Source organism: Dinoponera quadriceps, unplaced genomic scaffold (genome assembly GCF_001313825.1).
Source record: "Dinoponera quadriceps isolate SergipeBrazil2010 unplaced genomic scaffold, ASM131382v1 scaffold1069, whole genome shotgun sequence".
NCBI lineage: Eukaryota > Metazoa > Arthropoda > Insecta > Hymenoptera > Formicidae > Dinoponera > Dinoponera quadriceps.
The window spans coordinates 811,388-839,131 of NW_014555200.1; the positions used below are offsets into that span (position 1 = coordinate 811,388).

General features: G+C 48.7%; 1 protein-coding gene across 4 annotated transcripts in view; it reads left to right on the forward strand.

The window, feature by feature from the left end:
* LOC106743475 (RNA pseudouridylate synthase domain-containing protein 2-like) overlaps positions 1-27,744 on the forward strand; it is a 106,400-nt gene that overhangs the window by 21,726 nt on the left and 56,930 nt on the right. The window contains exon 1 of one of the 4 annotated variants that reach the window (XM_014617342.1): positions 4,774-5,506. The exons of the other annotated variants lie outside the window; for them this stretch is intronic. Coding sequence (XP_014472828.1) covers positions 5,357-5,506 — 150 coding nt within the window. The 5' untranslated portion in view covers positions 4,774-5,356. Of the gene's footprint in view, positions 1-4,773; positions 5,507-27,744 lie in introns of those variants that run through there. 4 annotated transcript variants of the gene reach the window in all.

Sequence of the window (27,744 nt, forward strand, 5' to 3'; positions counted from 1 at the left end):
CGCGAGACTACTTATCTTGCTCGGTGCCGGCCAAGAACAGTCGCCATCTCGCGCGGAGATTTTTACGTCTTCTTCGCGCAAAGACCGGATTTTTCCTCCGGTTTCCCTGGACTACGTCGCACGAACGCTATTTTTCCGGATTTCGAGGTGGAGACAGAGAGAGAGGGAGAAAGGGGGAGGAGGAAGAAGACGTCCGTCGAGAGTAGTAATTCTTGATATTTCTCTGTTAGAATTCCGCGACGAAGAGAGAACGCTATTGGGGAACGATCGGAAGCAATAATGGTCATCTCGATGACGCGTGTCTTTCTCGTTCAAGTCTTTCCGTGGATGCGCTTTAGGCCTCTTTTATATCCGACGTCGTACAAATATCACGAGAGTAAATAGCCTCGCACGCGGCTCTTTGTCCACCCATGCGAGTTATAGCACCAAGTGGAGGAGATACGCGCGACTGTAATTCACCTTGAGCCTCTGAAAGACGAGATTGCTGGCTGGAACCACCCGTGGTCGTCTATTTCGGTTTAGGAAGAAAAGGCCGCACGGCAGGCAGCAACTCGTTCGGCAAACACGTTCTGCATGCGCACTTGCGCCCCGCCGAAATTCGCGCACCGGCGCGATCGTTACTTTTAATATAGTCCCCCGCGCTCTTCCTCGCCGGACCATCTTTCGCCTTCCACGTGTGACTTTTAACACCGAGATGACGATCGACGAATATATTCCGCTCCAACATTTCTTTATTTAGCGTCCTCCCTCCACTTTCTCTTTTTTTATTCCTCCTTCTCGTTAAGAGCTGTCGATTATTTTCCTCACTACGTCCGGCTCAGATCGGCCGAATCGTGACCCGAAAACGATTTTGCACGCCTAACTTTATACTAGTCAACGCTACGTGGAAGATCGCTGGAAGATTATCGGGAGACAGTAATTTGACAGTGAACATTTGTTTCTCGTGTAAATGGATTACGATTTACATATTCACGTTACGTACGAGAGCAGTCCGACGGAGCAAACTGTAAAGACTGCGCGACTAACGGACCCGATATTACGTTACAGAAGCAGAAGAAAATAAAAACACAATTTACACGCGCGACAATATCGTCAAGAAGCGAATTAGTGTAAAAACGACGGTAATCCGTTTATCAGCGATGAATATCTGAGAATCATTTATTCCGCGCTGATAACTCTTTGATATTCGGCCGGAGATCTTATCTCATTTTCACAGATATGCCTCAAGTATATCTGGGGTTCGACAAAATATATGTTTAGTGAGAGCGTATCGATTTGAATGAGTGAGTAACTAAACAGCCGTAAAGTGGGACACGCGTCGGGGAAATTTTCACTCGGGCACGCGACCCTGCGTGCGACGTTGGTGCGTGCCGCGCCCGTATCGAATGATACACACTACGTTACGTTAACGTACGTTACGCAAAAGTCGCCCGTGCGGCCGCCGCGCGTGTCAACGATCCATCGCGTGTCGTGCGTGGAAGCACGTTTATGCAGGGTGTAAGCAAACGAGAGGTTTGTTTCGCGTAAATACGAAACGCAAACTTAAACTCTCTTTTTTTTTTTACTATCTCCTTCTCTCTCTCTTTCTCTCTCTCTCTCTCTCTCTCTCTCTCTGTTTCTCACGAAGAATTGGATTTTCCCAATAAAATTCGAGGCAGAGCGCGTCTCATTCCGTTCGCTCGCATCTCCTATACGCGTATGCGTACGTTGTTATGAAGAAATGTCGAGTGAACGAAGGAAATGTTCACGTCGAGCACGTTTCATGGCGATGCGTCGGCTTTTCGACTTTTATCTACGAGCAATGTAGTTCCCGAAAGTTTTCGGGTCGTGAATCGAGAATCTAGTTTGCGCGACATTACTGGACGCTTTTCGGTACGGACCGATCTTTTTTCCTCGAAACTTACTTTTAGTAGTCTCCGAAACTGCGATTTTCGAAGAAAACGACCAAAGAGCGCGTCTCGAAAGTTCACGTTCGATCCGCGAAAAGTATCGTCAAAAAATTCGATGTAGACGCGGACAATTTTTTCTCGCTCGTGTGCTCTCTCTCTCTTCTCCTCCCCCTCTACCGAAGTCTCTTGCGAATTCGCAAGATATCGGTCGTAACTCGTTCCAACTAATATTTCGCGGGATTCATTTCGCCGCACCAACTGCACGCGTGCGTGAAAATGTGAGCTTCATCGTCATACTTTTGTTCCCAGGTTTGTCGATGTGTCCTTTCGATTGCCGGACGAAACTTCGATGGAATTAATAGGGTGTCAGGAACAGTTCGCGAATTCTTTCCTTCGTCAAGCTTGCGGCTGATTTTCTCCGGCTCTCTCGCTGTATTGATAAAAGTTGCACAACAACGACTAAACTCCCGTGGAATCACAAGACAAAACTCGCTGCTAAAGCTCGCTCATAATTAAAACAGGCCTAGACTCTCGATTGCGTAATTGACTATTTCGTCCCGTAAAGTCTGACTTATCTTAATTTCTGGTTTCCAACGTGTCCACGAGCTGTCAAGCAATTAACGCTAATCATCGGCTTAGAAATTTCCTGACGCGAAGCTTACCGATCTCTCACAAGCGATGAAGCTTGTGTCATTAGCGAATAATTCGGAAACATTAATATTAATATTCGACGATCGTTTCTGCGCAGCCAATATCGTTTGTCAATATTTGCTTGGACATACCGCTGCACTTAATGCATCTCGTGCACGGTTATTTGCCGTTAGCCACGCAGACTCGTGGCAAGGCAATACAAAATCAATCGCTTACATACAGACGTTGTTCCACGTCAGTCGATATATCCGTCTTCTCCGTAATATAACGCAGAAGTCGTGCGCCAAGTCGCCGAGACGAAGACGAACGACGGATGTTTTAATAATGGGACATCAATCTTTGAATGCCACGATTGATTGGCGGTCCAATAGTAAACGAGGATTACAAGATTTCTCTTGTGAATTACACGCGTCGTACGTATGCACGTCGAGAGACGCAAAAAGCCGATCGGAGCTATTGATTTCCAGCTTTTCTCCGACGAACCCCGTGTACATTTCAATGCCATGGAAATGGAATAGCCGACGTCATACCGCGGCTCGAAAGTGAATGGCGACATGTGTTTACATGCAAGATGTTTGTCTTTCCGTTTCCCGGTCGCGAAACGATACCGGTCGCTCCAGTTCCGAGCTCGCCGATAAACTTTGACTTCGTCATGGCGTGAATGCTCCGTTTTCTTCGACACTTCATCGAGATACATGTTTAAAGTGGCGTCGCGCATGGCCCCTTTGTCGGAGCGACGGACTCGTTGAGCGGATTCGTCTACATAATTCGCAAAGTAATATCGATAAATAAGTGATATAATCGAGCCGGCGGGGGCCACATTCTCTGACGGACACGAGCTCTCCCCAGGATTGAAGTTAGATAGGGTCAGTTTCCCGGGTGCGCATCCAACTTTGGGACAGCCTAATTAAACTGTACTTAATTATAATTCCTCCGAATCTGGCCGCGTGGATGCATTTCGACCCGTAAGCATCGACTCGGGAGGATGAAATTTAGTTTTCTAATTAAAACGTTGCACGAACGAATGATAAAGCGAGAGTCTCGATATATTTTTCCCTCCCTCCGTTATTTTTAAATCATCCGGAGAACGCGTCTGATAATCGTTTTATTTCTCCGCCAGCCGGCGGATTATCGATTTTCGTTGTAAATTATTGTGGCTTTATTATCGTGTCCACAATTATCATCTCCTGGCTGGTTCCTGCGTTGTATTGCTTTTTATTTCGTTCATCTCCTGCACCTCGTGCACGTGACTCGATCTCGATTTAGGTCTGGATTAGTCATGAATCGGATCTCCGGTGTCTATCTCCGACGTAGACACGCGTCAAGTTTCGGAGGTCCGAGGCTGTATTGCACCGAAATCAGCCAGCGAGCCGGTTGATTCGGATTCAGCGTAAGTTATCCGCCAATGGATATCCCTTAATTTCGGCGAGCGAATCAACGCTCGTTACGACGTGCTTGCTGACGTCAAAGCTCGGTGTCCATTGCACCTCCTGTTCCGGTCGCAAGGATCAGATTACAGAATGGTATTAACGGCCATATTTTTTGGAATATATTTCCGCACTATTTCCTTTGTTTCAGTTTACCGAGACGCTTTTCTTTTCTTTCTTGTATTTATCGAGCATCAGTCTTGTAGGAGAAATCTCTTAGCAGTGCAAAAGTTGATACAGTAGGTGTATAAAGAAAAAACAAAGAATAAAAAAGTTTCACTCACTCTGCGCTCGCCGGAAGCTCCTTGAAACATTGTTTGTTTATCGATTAATATGTGTGTGTGTATGTGTACATTTATATACTTGTATATATATATATATATATATGGTGTAGAGTGCAATGAGAGATTCTCAGCAGCAAACGAAGCAACTTTCTGTTCATTAAAATTCTGCTCGAATAATAGGTTTTAAATGAGAGCCATTTAAAGCTGTCGCATTAGCGTATCAGGTTGCACGCGAGTCAGGAGCGAAACCACGAAATGTCAAATGAGTCGTGTTGGCTGTTTTCATCTTATCTCAATAAGTATATTATGTAACTATACGTAATATCTGAATTATCGTTATTTGGCGTAAAATTGATTTCTGATACGAACGATTTGACGTATCGTCCTCTGTCGAAAGTCCAGCCCTCGGCGAGGATGAAAACACTGACGCGCTGCCTCCGAAGTGTCCGCGGCGGCGACCCGGAGCCCGCCGATCGCCGCTGGTGGGGGTCGACGCGCGCGGCCATGTGCTCGCGCGTAGACGCTCGATCGGCAATCAGTCGACGCCGCGCGCTCGCACCGGGCACACTTTGTCGGGGGTTTCTCTTCGCGATACGAACGGCGATATACGAGCGACAACGAAGATCTTCTCCCATCGTTTCTACGCACGGCGTATGACTGTGACACGTGTGCCGCGCAACCGACTGCGTAATTACGTCCAACGCACTTTTGCCGACGATGCGCGCGATGACGCGTAAGCAGTTCCTGCATCTTTCGCGCGTGTGACGTGTCCCATAGAGAGGGAAAGTCGTCGGCTCTCTCGTCGTAAGGAAAGGAGCGAGTACTTTCCGAGAGAGAGAGAGAGAGTACCGGAGCTCTCGGTAGCGGATAGCGTCTCGGAAAATGCCAAGGTGATCCCCTCTACCCTCCTCCTCATCCTTCTTCTTTTCCGCGTCGTCGACGCCTCGAGGAAAAACGCTCGTGAGTCCGCGTTAGAACGTGTGTGTCGGATCCCACCCATCGCACCCGATCTCGCTCCGTCGCGAAGAGCTCACTCGCACGCTGGAGCGTGATCCTCGACCGATCGTCGTCGCGCCTGCCGATCGCGGTTGAAATCGCCGCCAGGATGCATCACACGGCGCCGTGGTACCTGCCGTGGGGCTTGAAGCTGGTGCCGCTGCCGATTCCACCGGGACACCCAGCCTCGGGCATCCCGAATCCCGGCCTGCACCTGCTGGCGCCCTTGCCGGGAATTTACGCTCCGGAGCCGCGTAAGGTGAGCCGCGACTCCTTCGTCTTTTGCGCCCCAAGCGGCCCCTCGCTATTATTGTTTACTTCCAAAAGTCGCGCGTATTTGTCTTGTTTTTCCTTGTTTCTGCAAACGCCTTGCACATGTCGGACGCGTTATTTTGGGAGCGAGATGATGTTGAATGAGAATAACGATTACCTCAGTGTTCCCCGAAAATCGAGTTAGATGAGCGATAAAAGTTGAAAATTGCTTTCCGGCTCCGAGCGAAGTTCAAATGAGATACATCGCGCCACCCATTCAGTCCGCGACTGACTCGAAGTTGCAATTTTACTCCGAGGTTTCAAGTTGGTTATCGCGAAGTGAGCGCGCCCCCTTCTCTTCATTATCACCGAGCGAGTTGGCGTTCGCGCGAAGAATCCGCTAGCCGCCGGAGTCGATCGCGAAGTTGTGACGTTGTTTCGCCGGAAAACTAGGACCGGTCCTGTTCCTCTGTCTCGCGGAACCACCCACGCATTATTTCGCCGTCCGTCACGATGAAGCTCATCGCTTATCTCGTGCGATTTATTTATATCCGTTGAGAGAGATAGCGAACGCGCCGAAGTAGATCGTTTGGAAGCGACTATTGTTGATTACCGAGAACGAGTTACGGCCAATCGCATCGAATGTTATGCGCGGTGACGTGAGCGGCAAAACGATGAGCGGCCGTGTTCTTGCTCCTCTATGAATCATTCTGTTTTGCAATCGGTTTATTGTATTGTCGGATCGAGTGGTAAATATTGACTGTCCAACAATTGGCAAACTTTACACGCGTTTTTTGTCGAAATCAAGCATGAAGTTAGCGCCCAGGCGTTTGATCTAACCTTGCCGCTTATTGCAACGTCGCGATATAATTCGTTTTTTCATTCAGCGCGTTTTCATCGCGATGCCAGGTCGCTCGAGTCGCCTTAACGGGGGAAAAGTTTTGGGTGTCGCGAAATACCCGACAAAAGGGATCTCTCGGAGGCTCGCCGAAATTAGACCCGGCGCAGACGTTTCATATATTATTACAATTGTTAACAACGTGCAGCGACGTAGCGGGTCCTCCTATTTATAAGTAATGAGATCTGTCCGTGTGCCAAATTCGATCCAGTTATCTGGCCCGCCTGTCCTCAGGCGTGCTTCTATTCTAGGTAAAATCTAAATAGTCGGCGCGTACGAGAGGCGAATGCATCGAAAATAACCCGTGGAATACTACTCGTCGTCGCGTGTATTAAGGATAGCATGACAAGTATTCATATGCCGGCGCGCCGGGCTGCGCGCACATCGTACGCGAAGCAAGTCAGCAACCCTGGCGGCCAACCCTGGCCGGAGACCCCTTCGCCTCAAACACCACGCGAAACGAGCACGCTGAATATTTCACCTCCTTCTCCTCCTCCGTGAGTTACGGGACGAGGTAAAAATTGGCGCGGCTGGTATTGCCGATAAGCGAGCGAGTCAATTCGCGCGCGATTCTATGACAAATGAAGATACATTCGTCTCTCGTAGACTCCATTAACGCGGTCCCATTCTTCCTAGTTACAGACGGAAAAAATTGTCGGTTTGAATTTGCCGGGGATCGGACGAAAATTCGGTTGCGTAGGAGCAGAACGACGACTGGTAGGAGGTGTTCCTGCTCGGCCAATTGCTCTCGGTTGCTTCAATCGAGTTTTAATACAACCGAATGTTCGCACGAACGTGCTCAGTCGCCCTAACAGAGATATCATTTCTCGTCACCGAGTTTCCATTTCATGCCACCGAGTTTTCGTCTGGTTTGGAACTTTCCTTTCCATGTACGTCGAAAATTTCCAATCAGTCATTTCTGAACGCATCATGAACTGCCGTGGTGTCGATCGATCGAATAATCGGCAGTCATGACGCACGAATATTCAGACATCCGATGAAAATTTTCGAGGTTGCATCGTATCATTGGAGTCTTCATTTCACTCGTTTATTCAATTGACGGACTTTGGGACAGCCGAATCGGATTAGTTTTCCTAACGAGAGACTTTCGCGAAACTCTTGCCGCTCGACTTGCAACTTGGAGCCGCGCGCGTTTCATTAAACTCGATATAAGCCCGCGCGTAAATCTTTCGCCGTGCCCGTTCGCACAACTTTCGGCGCGCAAACTACGGAGCCTCGTAATGCTCTCGCATTTAAAATGCGCTTTATTAGTAGGTTAAATCGATCTCAGGACGGAAACTTCCCTCGGGCGTGCTCGATATCGACCGTTGCTCGGCAAACTTGACCTTACTCCAAGTTACCGAACGGCATTTTCCGTAATCCTCGAGTAAGAAGAATTTAATCTCAGCCGAGTGAGAGAGCGCGCACGCGCGACGCTTATAAGCTACCTGCTCGCGCGCTTGAATAAAGACATTTAGCGAGGAAGAGCTCGTCGTAACATCCGCAGGGCACAGCCCTCGTAGCGCGAGCCGTAATGAAATTAGCGGGGCCGAAGGGTTCCCCGTCGCGCTTTTCATCCCGTCTTCCTCTCAGGCCTCCTCTCAGGTAAACCGCCGGGGAGCGTTGCGTCGTCTGAAAATTCGTATCGGCCAAGTACCGTCGTCGGAGCGGCGGATACGCTCCGACGACACGGTAAACGTTTCCCGAGCGCATATCTATAATTTGACGAGCACTTTGCCGTCACTTTGCCGCGCTCGCATTTGCGGGGGCGCTTTTCCCCGCGCGACGCCGCGCCCGCGACACATTACCGTAATTCGTGAAATATAAAGTCCCCGGGACATAAGGGAAGAAGGGAAGCGAACGACCTTGCCTGCGTGCTAAGTCGACGGCCAATTTAGAGCTTATTCTCGGAGACACTCGGGCGAATTTGCCAGAGAAAGAAAAAAAAAGAAATGAGTCGTACGGTCGTTCCGAGGGGAATCTACGTGAAAATCGGCAAAGTACTTTCCAGGCGTGAGCCGGCGGGAAACCTATCGATCGAGGCATCCCGTGCCTTTCGGGACATGTAGATAAAGGGCCTGCAGCCGAAACGGTCGCCAGACGTGTCGTTACGCGGCAGATATACGCTCGCGTGCATCGCGCACGCCGGTTGCATGCATGTACGCGCGAAAATCGAGAACTATACACACGACACTTTACGAGCAAACAGGTGCGCGGCGCGCCTTCGACGGTCCGGCGAGTCGTCCTACTCGCCGTGGAAATCTATGCTCGATCGACCGCGTTAATTCGACCCTTCGTGTCGCGGAGCGCTTTCGCAGCTGAATTTTCCAGCGATGTTTTACGGGAGAAAGTAGAGAGAGAGAGAGAGAGAGGCAGGTATTAAAGATAATCCGTTTTGTATTATCAAACTGTCGATATTTTCCACTTCTACAGCGCGCTGTCTCGTACACCGATATTTTCGCTCGATATCCGCCGAAAATATCGATAATCCTGCCTGCGCATTCCTTCCTCCCTTTATTAAATTTTACTTCATTCAATTTTCGCCACGTCGATGATCGATGTACTGCCTTTACGTTCGAATGCGTCTGTCGTCCTGACGGTGTATCAGTCATCAAAACTAGACAGCGTTCGATCATCGTGTGTCGATGATTTTTAGGGATGGATCGCTGACAACTGCAATACACGTGCGTATTTATTTCCCATTGATTGCGCCGCGATTTTCGTACAGGATGCCGACGTTTATTTATTTATGATAGTCGGATCGCTCGTTGATAGCCGTGATAACGTCGAACCGGGGATTTACGTGTGTGTTAACTTGACGCATCTTCGATAAATCACGGCGAATATTCGCGACGTTTCGTACGTTCGTGACTTGTTTACTCGCGATAATTGCGCACGTCGAATTGGATATTTAAATGTTTCGCGCGAAATAACGAGTGTCAAAAGATTATCCTCGCGATAGTGCGATTATCCCATCGAAGGAGTTACGTAAATATCTCCATTAATTTCTATACAGACTATCTAGGCGAAGTGCGCGCTAAACGTAAGCTCTCTGTTCTCGGAAGAAGTTGGAATCGAGTTTCTCTGAGCGAAGTCTTAATTCGAAGTCGTTTTCATAACTTTTCCATTTTCAACGCTGGACATCTCGGCTATTAATAAGTCGCGAATTAAAGTTTCCTCAAAAGATAGATGTTAAATGTTAAAGCGTTCATACTCCAACGTCCATTGGATGTTGGACTATCGCGAGAGCGTCTCTTTATAATTCTTGAAACTCAAACAACTCGGCGCAATCAACCTCTCTTTCTTTCTCTTTCTCCCTCTCAATTAAATCCGCGCCGAGATCAATTCGGCGCACAAGTCGCTCGCGGGACGACTTTCTTCAAGGTTACAGCCTCGTTGATTTCACGGGCCGCGCATATCCGTTTAATACCGACGCGAATTCTCGCAAGGTTCGCGCGAAATCCGCCAATTAGATCCTCTCAGTCGTGTTAAGCGACGAGTCCGCCGCGGCCGTGTACTCGCGCGGCGTGACGGTATATTCGCGCCATTAATTCGCAATCTATTTATTTACCGCGATCGAGCGCTCGTAACGTGGCGTTTGATCTTCGCGCCTATATGCATGACAATGCCCGTCGCACGCTCGCTCGCTCGTTCTCGCGACAAATGCGCTGTGCGTCGCGACGGTGCGGGGCTGCGGTTATTCCGGGCGCTCAATTATCTTCGCACAATGACTCGATCGCGAGCGGAGCGTCGCGACGGAGCTCTGTTTTGCGTTTTGCAATTCGGGGACCGGCTAAATTTAATTTACAGCGAGATTGAGCGAAGTTCAGACTTGACGACGAGAGAAGGATCGAAGTTTAACAACTTCTTTTACATGCTTCTCGTTTAAGTCAGACACGCACATTAGTGTGGCGTTTCTATAGATCTTTGCGTGAGATACGCGGACCCAAGAGGAATTTTTGATATCCTAAATAGTTTCGCGGATATCTACCCGCCGCATTTTTCGTGATGTCGAGCGAGGGGAGGAGAATGGACGTGAAATGGAAGGGAAATGGGGGAGAGAGAGAGAGGGGGGGAGAGAAAGAGAGAGATAGAGAGCGAGCTACAGGCCTTACGTAATATATAGACCTCCGCGTCGTTGACGGATGACAGGAGCGTCTTCTCGGCTGCCAGAACAACCGAGGCTAGGTCTGTGTGTACGTGTATTTATATAGCGAGAAGAGTATGACGGCCTCGTTCGACGGAACGGCTAGTGCTTCGCCGACAGCGGCGTCGGAATTAGAGGCCGCGACGTAATATCGATGTTCTCTCTCTATCTCTCTCTCTCTCTCTTTCTTTCTCTCTCTCTCTCTCTCGTGGTTGTCGACCGAAAAAATATCGATCTCGGTCGCGTCTCCTTCGGGTACGAATGGGAAGCTCTCCGTTGTCAATTTTTACGTTCCGTCTGCCTGTGCGAAAAATACGGCACTTTGCGCATGTGAGAAATTACGGCGGTTTCGGCGAGAAATATCGATATTCGTACATGTCGATAATTACTTATTGCTAGTCGAGGAACTTTTCCGTCGCCGGGAAAATCCTCGTTCTCATGAGAGCGGATTTTCTGGGATAGGAAGATGGATCGTGCGTGCGGATCGCGCACGGCCGACTAGGAGCCCGGTGAAAGTGCATGATGTAATATCGAATCGTTGTAATATCTGTCTGCTGTAGTGACGCGCACACGTGCGAACGTCAGATCGCGCTCTCGGCTCCACCGCGCTAATGATGTCGTTTTTATCGCGTCCGCCGAGGTTGACGGCACCGTCTTGTGGCGTCAGAGTATATCAATCACTCTTATCGCGTCCTCGCATGATTGATACGCTGGGAAAATCGTAATACACGAGGGACGAACGAACGACATGTGGGTAAATCGACAGGTGTTGAACGTCTCCTCCCGGCCGAAAAGAGAAGCAATAAGATTGCGTGCGAATCTTTTTTTCGTTCCACCGTGCGACGAGACCCGCAGGTATCGCTGTCGGGAACTGATGTTCCATACTAGTGTCATCGGTTTTCTTACTCATTTACACTTGAGGAAATTCCCGAATCGCGAAACAGCTTATTCGTCGATTTTCACGTTCGTTAAGCCTGAAGAAATTTTCGTCGACCTTCTCTCGCGGAAGTGGTTTCGCGTTCAATTACACAACTCGAAGAGGAGGGAACGACGGGGTGTATTGCAGGCGACGCACGTGCTCGCCCGTGAGACACGCGGATGCTACGAGCCTGCACGTATTTCGGTCTCTAAGCGTGCGCCATTCGACAGTCTGCGGATGGCGAGCGGTCGGTCTCTCCCGGTTGCCTTTGCCATTTCATCGAGACAGCACTAAGACGCTCTCATCCGTCCTATCGCCGTCCGAGATTCCACGAACTTCGATTTAGTGACGAAGTGCACCCGCTGCAGCGGAAGAGACCCACAAGTCCATCAACGAGAAGTTCATAACTCTCTTCCTCTCTCTCTCTCTCTCTTTCTCTTCCTCTTCTCTGTCTCACCGTTGGCTGACGATAGGCGAGAGTTGTCGGCGATATGTCTTGTAAACAAATTTCCCCTTATTGCTTGAGTAATAACCATCGTATATCAATTAACACTAATAGCGCGCTATGCGCGAGCAATTGAATACGCGATGTAAGAGATTCTCCGTTACGTAAGAGTACACACGGATAGACGGTTGGCTTGTAATCTGTCGTGCGTCTTGAATGTCATCTATTCCGACGGGATTTCATGAAGAAAGAAACTTTCAGTCGTATCGAGTCCCTGTTGCGAAGATATTCGCAGCGCTACGAAATTAAGTAATCTATCTTTGTCGATTCCGTATTCGAAAGCATCGGCTAATTCCGTCGTTCGTGCAGCTCTACGTTCCGAAGTATCTCGACACAGAATATCGATATCTTCACGACCTTCGCCGTTAGCACACGACGGAAGAGCGGAAAATTAGAATAGACACGTACAAAATATCGCTGACGATTCGATCGGGAATCCGGAATGATGACCGGCGGCAATAAAGAAGCCGAAAATGGCCGTTTCGCTTTTTTCGTGCCGAATAATTACGTAATGGTGCTTTTCTCGAAAGAAAGAACATATCCGCAACGATGAACGTAAAAGAGCTCGTATTTCTGTATCCCGCTAGTACACACAGTTTTCTCGTCTGCGATCTTTCGACAGACTGGCTCTCTTTTTCTTTCTCCCCCAAAAAAATAAATAAGAAACAGCGATGTTCTCTGTCTCGGTAATAGTACACACTTTGATGATTTACGGTTTTACGTGGGAGATATGTATGCGCATACGTAAAATATAGTATATAAGGTATATATTAATAGAAGTATAAGCTCCGGCCACGCGCGCCCGGAAGTAAGCGAAAGCTCCTTACGGCAAACAGAGGTATAAACTCGAAGCCGAGGTTCGCCTTAAGGGCGCGCAAATCTTGAAAACCGGCTCGGGGCGTGTATGTCTGTACGCGCATGCACAGATATACGCGCGTTTCTCTGCAATACGGCTACGCTGCCATTAACCAAATGAAATTTCAGATATATTATACGTATATACTCTCTACATGTCGGGCTATATTGGCTGACTACGCGGCGCAACCTCGCGCTATATCTCGGAATATTATGTAGTACATACGCCCGCGCTGCATTAAGTGCATCATAACGGATATGGATGAAGCAATAATTGAAATTCCGCCGGATAAGTTCTAAGCAAGCGCGTTCAATTATGCATCGGCGCAGGGCGGCTGAGTGACAAGTTTAGAAGATTCCGAAACCACGGAGAACTTTAACGTAGAGCCAAGGTAAAGTGCGTCGTATCCTCGTCACGGTCATGGGGTATCGTATTGCATAATCAGATGACGCTCGAGAAGAAATAATGCTAATGGAAGATTAAAAGAATCCAAATGCTTTCTCGGCAAATTACAAGATTGAACTCGGCGCTTCTAATTAGCGTAAAATTCACAGATGTGATTTTCCCGGTTACTACTTTCCTCCTGCGCTCTGTTTCTCATTCGCTCGCGTTAACACATGATTACAAATTCACTCGCAAAGCATTCGATATATCTCGTTTCCCACTCCCCCCTCTCTCAATATAATGTAGTATAGTCTAAAGGTACCTACAATATTTATGCCTTATATTTTCTATACAACATGTCACTTGTTGTAACGCTCTTGGATGATTTAACCCTAGGAACGCTATCTATCTATCTAATTTTCTACCCCTCTCTTTCTCTCTTTTTATCCGAGTGTGACGATCTTTCCCTCGTTTACGCTCGCACTGTATATTTTCGCGAACGTCGTTGAGCTTCGCTTCATGCACGTGTGTGTACCTATTCATATATGCATAACTATGCATTCGTGTCGCTCAAACGTCGCGTCTTACAGACGCTGTCAAACGACGACAGAGGAGGCTGCAGCATCCCTCCTTGACGGGTGGGCCACACATTCGAATTGCCGGTTTATAAATCTGTTTCCCGGCGCCTTTCGCGCACGTGCCTGCTCATTTTCATACACGGCAAAGGGTAACGCGCCGTTTCGCCAAGTTCGCAGATCGGCTGATACCTTTCTCACCTCTCGGATTCGCGACAGCCGTGCTTTGATCAAATATTTATGCTTTTGGCGTGCTCTCGCGGCTGTCTCGTCGCGTTAACCCTCTCCTCGTGCTCCGGTGGCTTTTCCTTTCTTTCTGTGCACGGATGCTGTGCGTTCTTCTCCTTTTTCTCTTTTATCAACATTTCTAGAGAGGGGCCGGACTCCCTGCTGCACTCGCGATATTTGCAATATAAATCATAAAAATAATTATGGCGTATCTCGCGCGGAGAAGTCGATGCGAAGAGTTAATCCGACGTCACGCGAGCGGAACATCGGCACGTTGCGAAATTCCGGGGAAACTCGACGGGGGACTATCGATTTTTCCATCCTCCCTCGCATTAACCATTTATAAAACGCCGTAATGCGAGTCTCGCTGAGAGGCCTTCTTAATATCTACGTGTCACACGAAATGCTCTATCAATGACTCGTGTCGGCCGCTTTCGGGGTATCAGCCGGAATTAAACTCTCGGCGAGCGTAAAATGCGGCTCGAGCGGGGCTCTCGGGACGAATATATCGCAGTGTTTGTTCGGACATCCGAGAAATATTTATGCTGACGGTAGTAACTACGCGGTCGGTGGTTTTCAGTCATCGGTTTCGGGAGAGAATCGCGTCTCCCGACTGTTCGGCAAAATGGCGAAACGCTTTGTGGACAACATGTGTCGCAATTTTCTCGTAAATCGCGTCGATTGAATTTTTCGTTGAATTGTTTCTTTTGTATATACACAGCCGTAAGTCGCTTATTAGGCTCGACAAACTATGTCGAGTATTTGCGATGTCGTGGTTATCTGCTTTTTTCTTCTTCTTTTTTTATTTCGCGTAGCGGTTAGCGCTGCGATAACATGCGAGAACTGTGCACAGCATAATCGATATTGCTCGTTCTGCTTAAAAAGGTAAATTAGTTTTACGTCGTGTAATTTCGAAATAATTGGAGAAGTTTTTTCGCAATTTTCACCGTTAACAGTAATTTCACGCATATTTTCATGATGGAAAAAATAATTCCACGCAGAGAGTCTTGAAATAGAGTAATATCTCGAAAATAGTTCACGCGATCTGAAAAATTAAATCTCTATATATCTGAGTTTTACATCAAATCTCCTCGAACAACATGACGCCGCGCTATACAACGTAAGGGTGTGTTTAATAAAGGATATTACACAGGTTCGTGAATTCACACCGTATAAAAGTTCGTTTCGTTAGTTAATTAGCGTCAGGAAATACACGACATTCTACTGCGTAATCATCCAAGCAATGACAATTTTCTTTTTTTTGTTTTTTTTTTCATTGAGCCAACATCGCGAAAGAAGTACCTCATTTGTATACTCCGTGCTCGGTCGTGCAGAATCGAGCCAATTTCTGTCGTAGGAATACATCAGATCGTGTCGAGATCTTGTACCTATTCGTCACGTGTCTGCAGAAATATGACGGCAGTCACGGAAGTCGCTCGTTTCTTTTCGACACCGCCGTGACACCGAGATCTCCCGCTGTGATCGGAACGCATCCGCCATTCCGCTTTTACGTAATCGATATCCCTCGCGATACTTTCCCGTGTAACGTGACCGGCCGACGCGTTCTCTCGCACCCTGGGCCGCCATTAACATTATATATTCCGTCCCGAACTATATTTAACGCCGTAATTAGCGCGAGACGGACGTGCCTCGCGAGTCGGTTCTCTCTCTCTCTCTCTCTCTCGCGCGGGACAAAACCTTTCCGCGATAATTGAACGATCACGGCCCATTTACCGGCCGCGTCTCCGAGGCGATATGTGAGCGTCGTCGCGCGACGCGGATTTACGCAATGGCATATAACAAATATTTTGGCACTGGCCAGTAGTCGCCGCCACGTTTCGCAATCGCAGAATTCGCCGTCGTCGTTGTAGCGCGTCTCGGTTCGCCTCGGCCAAATAGCGAGCGACCGGGCCTCCGGGAAGCGTTTCCGAATAATTAGTCGCGGGTCAAGGCTCGCGCACGGTGCTACGGGCAACAAAACAGCGCCGGCTGTAACAAAACGAAAATAGGAGAGCCGGGCGGCCTCGAGCCGTCCAGCCAGTCGGCGCTACCGGGGAGACGAATTCGATTTTTCGTCAGGCCGCGCGCACGCCGCATAGCGTTGGCCTATTTAAATTTCTTTAATTGATAGTGAATCGCGTGCCTCAGACGTGCCTTCCCGGTTCTCTTGCTGTTTCGGCAGGTAGTAGTGCAAGGGTCGTGGCAATGCGTCGCGCGCTTCGGGGTTATCGCGCTCGCAAAAATTGATTTCTCAATGTGTGTCGCAGGTGGGTCGTGTTTATCGTGTAATAACGCGCTCGACGTAACTAACCGGTAGCTCGCGAGGACTATTAAGCGCAGCCGCGAATTAATCCTGCGAGTCTAGTTGGTATTCCAGTATCTACCTCTCTCCCCCTCTCTTTTTACCTGTCCCACGCGTAAATAACGTCACTGTTGTTTGGTGAAGTTTAGAGTTTACTCTCTCTTCTTTTTTTTTTTTATACGAACGAAAAAACGCGGCAACTCACAGTTTTTGACCGATGCGTTTCGTCGAATAACGCTCGAAACGCATTCACGTTGTTTTGGTTCTGCAGTAATCCTGCTAATTCCGTCAAACTCGAAGGATATTGTGCAGATTATTGTCCTACCTTGATGATTATAAATGTGATTAGTGAATGTCATTTTCTCCATGTTGAATTGTCCTCGGAAAGAAAAAATTTACTTTGAAATTATTTAATATTATCTTAAATCATTTTTATCCGCATCGATTTTTTATGCTCAATTTCAATAAGCAGTGTATTAAAAGTACTATTATTTAACTGTAGATGAAATATGTACGATAAAAGTAAATATTTAATAATTTAATAAAGATTAATGGGCAAATATAATCAACGGATAAGTAAAACAAATCTTATTTCCTCACAATCTCTATTATTATATTTTCTCTTTGGTACTTGAAAAAATATATGAAATATATATATATATATATATACAACTGTGAAAATGCATGATGCATCGCTGTTCGCATTCCGGCGTTCTGTATCCTCCTTTTCTAGCTTCCTCGTCTAGCATATTGCTTTTGGCTACTCCGTCATGCCACTGCGAATATTAGCTTGTGGCATTGACATTCGCGTAGATACGATCCGACCGGAGAGATGCGTATTAATTAAAGCGACGAAAATTCGATTAAATATCTTAAGCCGAACGTTTCGCGGAAAATGCAATGTGGCGCTCGGTTACGGGAAAAAATTGCCCGACGCGCGTGAGTGCACAAAAACAATCGGCAAGAAGAGCAAACTCATGCCCTCCCGTCGGTCGCTTGTCACTGCGCCGAGCGATTACAACAATCAAAACACATTCTGGACGTTCAAGGCAGCCAAACATACCTTCGTGTGTCGCATACTTTCCCAAGGCCCAACGAAGGCAGGCCTATTTTTGGGCATGCCTATCTAGGGCCATTACAGATTTGGGACACGATTAATTTCTAGCCGGAATATTATTCGAGGTATGTCGCGTGTCGCTACTCTCACATCTTGAAATTCTAGATATTTTCTTCTTTTACACAAGAATATCGTTATCAAATACGATATTATAACATTCGACAAATTCTGTCCGACCTGGTCGACTGATATCGGAAATCAAATCTTTCATCTCCGTGCATCATTCGCACGTAGCGTTAATCGTCAGATTCCCCGGCTTTACTGTCTACGTATAAAATCTAGCTACGTATAAAATCTAATAACGCCCCAACGGGACAGCCAGTATCTCGATTTATGATATTTCTTCTTTAAATATTACGTCGCCTCGCGGTCGTAACGGCAGCCGGGTCGTGTCATATCCGGTCGCTGCGAGTACCCCGTAATCCGGGATCCGCGGCGGCTTTTCGACGGACTTAGCGTTCGCGAGGGTGGCCTCGGCGGGGTTTTGCATGTGAGTAGCTCGCCGCACCTCGACGGGGATCGTATTATCCCTGTATCTCCCGTGATCTCTACACCGCGGAAACTTTCGTGTTCCGTTCGAGTTTTGGTCAGCCGGTCAGGATGAAGGAAGGAAGAGAGAGGGAAGCGTCGGACACACGGGGGAAAACGCGGCTACGTTAAAGCGCAGTTAGATGGGGGATTAAGGACGTCCGAAGATATTCAGGCTGTGATTGCAATCAGCTGATGTGCCGATCTCGCTCGATTAGATCGCGTGAGCGTTTCATCGGCGAGAAACATTTCACGCGGGCGCAGGTGCGAAATAAAAATTCGACTCGCGGGGCGGCCCCTCTTGTGTGTCCCCGAAATATTTGAAGATAGTTTGGGAAACATTCGAAGAGAGGAAGGCTGATTTTTGCGTAATTACTTTTCACGATCTCTCTCTTTTATGACTTTTTAACCCTACACGAAGTTCATCGTATCCCGCCCGTGCGTTCGTACGATGGGGAATTGCGCGGACATTAAGAAAAGATTATTTCACATTTTTAATAATATTTCGCACGATGTGTCAGAGTTTTAAACCGCTTTAGAATTTTAATTTACCTGCTACATTTAAATTAGGCGACAAATTAATTTCAGCTATTTTTTCACGCGTATCTTGTTTCAATTATTCCCGCACGCAACGCACGAAATTACAAATAAATAAAACAGTGAGGGGGCTTTCCAGGAGTAGAGGTCGTTCGTTTTTTTTAATTTTTTGTGTACTTTAATCCCCCCTCTTGAGCGATTTGCGCGGTTGCCGGATTAGATGTCAAATCGGCGAGCATCCCGGTGCTACCGAGAGCTTCAGTTAGGTTAATAGGCTGACTCGTCCAGTAATTGCTTAGAGCTCGGACTACCCGAGGTAGAGCTCGCGTTTGCTGAATACGGGAAAAATGGGCTCGGACATTCCGATGAATCGATTACTCTTCTTCGTCGGAGAGTTAAGTCGAATCGCGCGCGCCAGGCATTTGCTCGTAATTACGGTGCCGATAATGATCGGCTCTTCGCTCCGAGATTCGCGCAATAATGAGTGCCGCTTAATCCTATCTTCGTGAAATTATCCCGGATCGCGCGCGGCGCGTTCCGATTATCTGCTTGGTAGTTCCGAGCGTTCGAGAGCAAAATATACTCCTTAACAGCGTCGATGCTTCGCGAATTTCAGTTGCACCATTCTGAATATTTAACGTTCTCCGTGATATTCACGTGTAGTAATACGACGCTGTCGCAATTTGGGAAGGTAATATTACGTAACAGAGTGACAAGACTCTCGGCGAGGCTCTGCTAAATATATATTCCACGCTTGCGATACGGTTTCTCTCTTTGGCATTTTGATTAACGCCAATCGTTACGTGGATTATCGCGCAATTGAATTCAATTAAAAATTGCGACAACGTGGATCGGCCGATCGAACACGCATCTGAGCGCGCGTCGATAGAGATTCCTCGCTTCCCTGTTGAACATAATGCTCTCGAATTATGCGCTACCGAGAGGAACACGCTGGTAGTCGCTGAAATTGCGCTGTTTATGTAAATGAAATTGCAACGGAGATGAAAGGTTCTCTCGAAGTTCCGTTCGCGACGGCGGCAGCGGTGACTCGTGTACACTTTTCTGCATAGAAACTTTTTGAATTTATAGCGATCGCTAATTATCTCCACGATACGAGCGGAAATAACGCGACGTAGCCGTCGCATTAAAAGTCGGAGAGAAATTGCGCGCACACGTGAAAAAGTGATATTTATGCGGGAAAGATATACATAATGAAAAAGCGTGCGAGAGACGGACGGATTATTAGAGTCGCGACAACCTCGATAGATCGTCTTTATGCGCTCAGGTCGGAAAAAAAGAAAGAAAAAACATTTCCACTCGATACATATGCGGCGGCCATAGAAACGCGTCGATGCGACATTGAGAAGAGGAGCGTGCAACATTTTTACTCGACGCGCTCGTCGTCACGCAATCGGTCGCGCGAGCTCTGCTAAAATCAGAGTTCCATCTTGCGACTTTCAGAGAGTTTCTTTTCCAATCGATATCACAAAGGCACAGTATCGCGCTCCGCTCGCTGTTCTCGTTGCCTCCCTTTTATTCGCGCCTCGATGAGGCGAAACGCGCGATGAAAAAGCGCTCGGCACGCGAACGCCGATACGTCGCTGCGATACGTTAGATTCCGTTCGGCGGGCGGCACCTTCCGGAAAGATGAGTGTGGAACACGCGTCGCGGATATAAATGATGGATGCGACACGTAGCTATCTATCCTCGGGATTTGCATTATTATATCTGAGATATCGAACCAACGGGGAAACAATGGAGTCGCGCGGCCGACTCTGTAGAGACGGGTAATACGGTGGCGTTACGACGACGACGAAGAAGCCTGCGTTTTAACTGCCACCGGCAGTACGTACCCTCACGGCCGCTAAAAGGGACTTTCTCGAGATTAACGCGTCCCGACCGAGCGTGGCTTAAAACGGCCTCGTTAACTTTGGCGTTATTTTCCGCGGAACAATGAGATCCCCGAAATATATCGCCACGGCGTTTATCCCACACTTGACAAGAGACTCGCGATAACGCACGTATCTCATTCCGCTTCCCGCCGCTGGAACGTAATTACGCGCACGGCGCTGCGAGGTAAAAGTGTACAATTAGCGGGCGACGACAAACACCGGACGAAGGGGGAAAGAGAGAGAGAGAGAGTGTATGTGTGTTTCCTCTTGGAACAAATAAAAATCGTTTTTAAATACTACACGAGATGCGTGTAGAGAAGCCGTAAAACGCGCTATCTCGCTCGCTCGTCGCCGAGCCATCCGTCTTCCACTTTCCATTGCCGCTCATCGCTCAACGACAGTATTACAATGCGTCAAGTGTGAATTAAAGCGTCATCCGCCGAGATGTTCGTTGATCTTTGTTAATAGCTGACGAAGGTAGCGTCGCGACTAATCCGAGGGATGAAGGCATCATCGAGCCGCTCTCTCTCTCTCTCTCTCTCTCGGACGACGAAGGATCGACGTGCGCACCGAAGGAATCCCGATGTCCCTCGGGCTGTCGGTTGCTTCGTAACTCCGGGAGTGCCATCGCTGCGAGAAAAGGGACGCATAGTCCGCGCGCGACGACCTAAGCGCCGGGACAGACATACGGCGACATTATAGCGAGACCGCGCGCGTATCTTATGCAAGGTGTGTGTATATGCACGGCCGGTGCACCGAGTCGGACCCCTCGGCTTGTCTATGCGTCGTAAGATTTCCTAAGGGATAAGACGCCGCCGACCTGGGCTATATCGGCGCCCTGAGCGAGATATTTCGACGCGGTCCCTCAATAACTCAAGTCAAACTTATATTCATCGCTGGAAATTGAACAGGTATGCTAGCGCGGAGAGTAGACGGGTTTATAATATGTTGATAATAATGATAATGCACACATTTTACATGTTAAAATACTCCGTATAATGAATATCGAATATTCCGAATATTTTAACAGCTATCTCGAAAATTAAATGATCCGCTAACTGACTCCGTTCCACGAGTGGGAAGCAGAGGCAAGCGTTATACGTGCGCAGCTCCGAGAGCGCTCTGTTAATAAAATTACGACGAGAGATGTTAGGAAATAGCATTATTTAACTTGACGTTTCCGAGCGTCGGTTTGAGAGCGCATTTGAATCGACGCTACCTTACGGAGACGCGTTCTTACGTTTCTCGCTTCTTCGCGGTTCTGACGATAATTGGCGAAAACAAAAGCGGCTCGATTATCCTTGAAACTGAATACCATGTCACGATCCTCGACGGCGGATCAGCTTGAAGACAGAAAAAGCGGAATTTGTTCGGATCTGCGTCTCGTACGGTCAGCCTTGCGCTCGGCCGTCACGCGTCGCTTCTCACATAATGATTCCTGATTGCTTCGTGGCATTTGCATACGAAGAGAACGAAGGACCGGAAGAAACGCCGTCTTTCACGTGTTTGCACGGGGATACGTTTGGTATCGATACATTTGGGATATAAAGGATGGACCAGTACGCGGATATCGTCGCGGGTTTACCGGTAGGTGGTTTATCGAGGACTCGTCGCGATACAAGGATAGAACGAGAGAAATCACGTTTGCTGGAAATTTTGATGCGAAGATACCACGAGAGATTCGATTAGATCACTGCCGGGGGAAATTCTGGCGCTCCCGATAATTATCGGACCGCAACAAAATTCCCCGTGAAACAGGAAAGAGAGAGAGAGAGAGAAAGGGAGAAGCGGAGAAGAGGCGTGTTGCTCGAGGCAAAGCGTGAAACCCGCAATGAGGTTCCTCTCGTCCGCATCTGCGAGACGAGAAATCCGATTTATACGTCGGCCGGGGGTTTCGCTCGCGCGGAATCATTTCCGGAACTTGGTTAAACCGCAATACTCCCTCGGCTGTCGCTCCGCGGGGATAGTCCAAGAGTGGATTTTAAGCTATATATTTTTCGGAGCACGCGCCAAATCGGGCTTTTCAACCGCGATTATGGACGATCGTCCGATCTGACGAGTTCGCTCTTGCCGCTGAACAGCAAGTGGCCGCGTATCTGCTACAACTTCGCGCAAACCCATACGAAGGGGAAATGGCGTATCGCGTAAAAATTAAAAATTTCATAACCCATTATTCTCTCTCTCTCTCTCTCTCGAAATTATCGTAACGGAAACGCGAAGAATTATATCTTGAGATAGAATTTAAGTGAGACACGCTGGGGTGAAATTGAAAGTTTAAGAGACCGTGCGGATCTCATTCGGTTCATGAAATGTTTCCTCAGTTACGTCGGTTTTCTTTTTCCTCCTCCTTTCTTATCCTTCGTCAGAGACCATCGTTTTCGCCAGACCGACCACGATCCCATTATCCGCGCGTCTCCGTGTTGCGGCAATGATAAAAATACGCACGTGGCCATATGTTTACGCGGGCAGCGTTACATTTGGCCAGCGGCCATCTTACCTGTGCTTATTAAGGAGATGCTCTATTCACGGTGTCGCACGTGACGATCCTCAAGGCAAATAACTACGTACACGCGATGAGCGCTCAGGCGTTGACGTGCGGAGACCGTGACCCGTCTCTAATCGTCCCGAGTATTCGTGCCAGATGGAAGTTTTTCAGTCGGGGGGAAATTAGGATGTCATGCTGTGCTAGGAAAGAATTATGTGACGCTGTTTATAGGTTATTTGACGCACATCTATGCACACAGTGGCCGGGTGGGTGTATTGGGGCGAAAGAAAGCGGGTCGCTGACGGCAAGAGAGAAAGAGAGAGAATGTGCGTGCCTGCCACACGCGAACATCGGTGGCGTGCACGTGTTTTCGCAGCTAACACACGCTGCGTGGTTACACGACAGTGGGTGACTGCTGTCTAGCCGGACGCGCGAGATCAGCGACGTTTAGAAATTGGAGGACGGTTTTCTTTCTCGGCCGCGCCGCGAGTATAAACGAACGTCATTTTTGTTTTATACAGGCCGACGAACGTTCGACGCACGTGACGTTACGATGGCGCGGCAACGTTTTTACGACGGCCGGAGATACGATTATTATTTCACGTCGCGTTCAGTTTGCATTTTCCACTGTGCGGTGTCGATTTCGTTACTCATCGGCAGTCGATGTAACGCGACCGCGCGTGGAGTTACATATATTTTTACGCTGGATTGCAGGATATAACGAAAATTAATCGAGGAGTCTGCCGCCGAGCAAAAATAACAGTTTCTATTGCCGATAAAAAGAAAGAAAGCTTCGAGTACGCCGGGAAAAGTAGCGGTTCTCTCGGATGATGGTTCGCTATTCGATGGCCTTTAATAAATCATCGCGCGGGAGATCAATTTTTAACGTCACAATCGTCTTAAAGCGTTTCCATTTTCGCTCGGACAATCGTCGAAATCTCCGAGTCGCCTGTTCTCCGGTATCGAGCGAAAAAAAAATCCGATCGAGGGCGCGGCGTAAAAATTCACTTCTAGAACGGACGGCCGTCCATCGACAATGCGAGGGACGCCGCGCGGAAGAAAAGCCATTGAATTGAGCTTTTCGACAGACCGATCGTCTCCAACGCGCTATCTCGGTTCCGCCTGTCGGCATCACTTTGTCGTTATTCATGGCGATGATGCTGCTGGGCCGCGAAAGAAGAGCCGACAAGACAAGAGCGAGTGACGTTCTCGCTTGAAGACAGCCCGAGAAAAACTTGCGTCTAAAAAGAACCGACCGTGACATCGACGTGAAATCAATTAGAGTGCTTTCGCAGTCGTTCGACCGAACGACTGCTTCCTCGTTTCTGCTCTGGCATTTCGTTGGTTATTATTATGTTGCTCGGGCATCAGCCGAGATCAATTTCGAGAGAGAGAGAGAGAGAGAGAGAGAGAGCGCCTCATTTGCGAAACGACGCTTCGTCTGCTTCCTGCCAGGAGCGAAGAATCACAACATCCATGAAGTCTCGAACGATTCGCGAAATGTCGCCGCGACGCAAAGTACCGTCGTTTTTTCCGGCGTAAACAACCGCGTTAAACAGGGAACGCCGTAAATACGTGTCTCCACGAGTCTCGTTTCTTATCGGGCAAACGGACCTACGTAGAAGAATATTTACGGCGCGGCAACGCAGTATGTCGGGATGACAACCGTAAACGAGGAGAAACCGATTTTCCTCGTATCTGAAACCTTCATCTCGCGTGTTCCCGGTCTTGTTATTTCTGCATCGAATTTTTCCCATCCGCCTTAATATTAAGCCGCGGGTTATTCAACGCGCGCCTTTCACCGCTCTCCCGTTTTGTCGCTAGGGTAAACTTTTCAACGTTTCTCGCGATTATGCCACGGACAATTGCCGCTTCGTCCAAACTGCCGGCCGACACGGGAAATACCGCAATGACGAACATTTTGCCGGGACGGGGCGAATTATTATTTGTCGATAGCGACGGGCGTCACGCATAGGTCCGCGTTAATTAACTGTTGCGTTGGCTTCAATTAATTACGATGAATATCCCGCGCGATCAAGCGATACAGCGGCGCGAACGTTACGGCCGATCGCTTCGAATTTCGTTCTCGGAACGCGCGACGGCGCGCTTCGCGCCACGAATTACTTCGGCGTTTTCCAGAGGCGCGAAACAACGCTCCGCGTGCAACTCGTTTCTCCTCGGCTCGGGAACAAAGGGGAGAGACCGACGATTCAGAATTTCTCCCCGACGTCGTCAGATTGCGGGAGGAATATCCGCCGCGTCAGCACTGCAACGCGACGTTATCGCGATTAAAGCGGCGGATAAATCGGAGGCATATCCTAGCGCGTGCTATCGCGCCGCCGGCGCGGTTAATGCGCAACGGCCGCGTTTACGAGCGCAACGTGGCGTAATCGCACCTGCGACCGGGAGAGGAGAAGGTGGATTTTGCTGCGACACCCCCGTCGTCGTTCTTCTGCGGTCGATAGGCCGCGTCTTGTTGTGACGCGCGTATTACCGCGCGACTACCACGATCCGTCTCCTTCCGTTCGTCCCGCTCTGCGCGACATTTCTACGGCTTCCTACTTATTTATCCTTCGGACGCGACAATTTGTCCCGGGAAGAAGCCGCGAAGGAGATTGGCGAACGCTCGCGACGCCGGAGAACGCCGCGTCGTATAATTCCGCTGTCCTTTTTACGACGTCTTCCCGTAGCGGCGGTCCTTTTACGACCGACGGGTAACGTCGGCACCGATGCCGTTTCGCGCAGACAAGACGCGGCGGATGAAACGTTAATGAAATTCTAACGAGGCCCGCGGATGCCGACGATTTCCCATGGCGCGCGCGCGCTTGGTTTTTTAAATTCCTCGCGACTATGATGGCTTTCGTTCTTTCCTTTCTTTTTCACGTAAGAAGATCCCACCGACGGAGGTCCCGCCCGCGCGCTGTTCGGCGTCGCATTCCTCCGCGGAATCTTCAGATTAATCGTACGAATCCCGTTCTTACATTTCGCTTCCCCTCGTCTTGTCTCGTCCACGTTGTTTCTTTTCCAACGTCTGTTTGTTCCCGCGCTGTCGTTTGTTCCTTGCGACGTGTCACTGTTGCATTCCGTCCCGTCCTCTCCCGACGTTATTTCAGCGCGGCGGATCGTCGCGCGAGAATGGCCGAGGGGGGGAGGAAGAAGACTGGAGCTATGAGACGTTTAACTTTGTACGTACAAAGCATGGAATCGCGAACTTGGTGCGAACAAGTTTATTAATTTGGCCTTGCTTCGCGCATCTACCTGTCCGGAGACTCGTTAAGATGCGCGCGACAACGATGACCGATGGGGTCGATACAATCGCGTTATCCCCTGCGATTGTTCCGACACGATACTTTCGAATCCGACTAGTAACTTGCGTAACTATCGCCGCGTATACGAGCGAGAACGACTGCTCGCTCAGGATGAATCCTCCTCGAGGAGCGTCGTAGTTAAGAACTTGCTGGCACGTTGCGACTCGCGAGACTCCCGAGAGAATGTCGTAATCGTTTAGAGCTTGCGAAATGATGGTCTCTCTCTTTCTCTCTCTCTCTCTCTCTCTCTCCGCTCCGTTCTCGACGTGGCTTTCTCGATAGCGCGGGAAACTGCCGGAAATACTGCGAAGCGGAGAGGATCGGAGGGGATTGGTGGGGGGAGGGCTTCCAAGGCGCGGGGTGAATTCCGCGGATTCTAGCGGGACTATTAGTTTCGCGTTATTGCGATCGCGAAAACGTCCGAACGAGTCCCGACGCGATTATAACGCGCGGATTAGCCCGCTCTGTATTTCCGCCGGGAATGAACTCGGAATTAAACCGGGATCGCGTGCGCACGCGCGGGACATTTGTTAAGAGGATACCGTTTCGCTAATCGCGCGATTGGACGCGTAGGACGCCGCGCGAATTAGGAAATAACGAGACGGGAGCAAACGCGCAATTTGCCCCGCTCGTCAATTTTACGCTCGCCTCGATGAATTTCCCATTATCCGTTGTCGGTGGCACCGATGGCTCTCGATGTCTCGTATATCGACGTTGATGTCCCATACGAGTCCTTTCCCAGACGTTCGTTACGCACGAGATTAACTTCCGGTCGTTGCGGGACGAAACGTCATCGAGTTCCGTCTATTCTTTTTCTCCCACTTTTTCTCCCTCTCTCTCTCTCTATCTCTCTCTTTCCCTCCTCGTTTTTTGTTCCCTTCGTAAACGTTTACTGCGATGTTCGCGAGAGACTCAATTTTTCCAAGGATGTGTAAGACATAGCCGTGTAAATCCATCGTGCGACGTTCCTTCTGGCATTGGGTAATCCTCGCGCGCGCGCGATTCCGCCGAGATGGCAGAGTTAACCGGCGATCCGGCATTGTCGTAGAATCCGTCGAATAGCTTTTCGCGGGCTTTATGGCTTATAAGGATTAAACGGTCGTTTTTAACGTAACGACTTCGAGGTTTGCCGCGACACGCCTGTCGATTAAATCCTTTCGCACGGAACGCCGTAAAGTTGTAACGCGCCGTTAATAGGAAATTAATCGCTCACGGGTGTCTCTTGTCTCACACTCGGCTTGTCTAACACCATCACGGCATTCTGCTCGAGCGTTGTTCCTTCATATCCCCCAATATCTCTACGTATTATACGTCTCTCCATCGACAAACTCGCAGGATAGATTTTACATGAAAAAATAAAGAATAAGAAAGTTCTGTGTGAATATATGCCCTCAGATGTTTAATTTCTGAGACTGCTGCAATATGTCAGTTTGAAAAAAATCTATTTTATTCATTAAATGGGGTTTACGGAATAAGTAATTAGACACACAGGAGAGAACGGAGGCAATGGCGGCGACTTGAGCGGAAATTCTTACAAAACTGATAAGAAATGCAGGATTCAGGT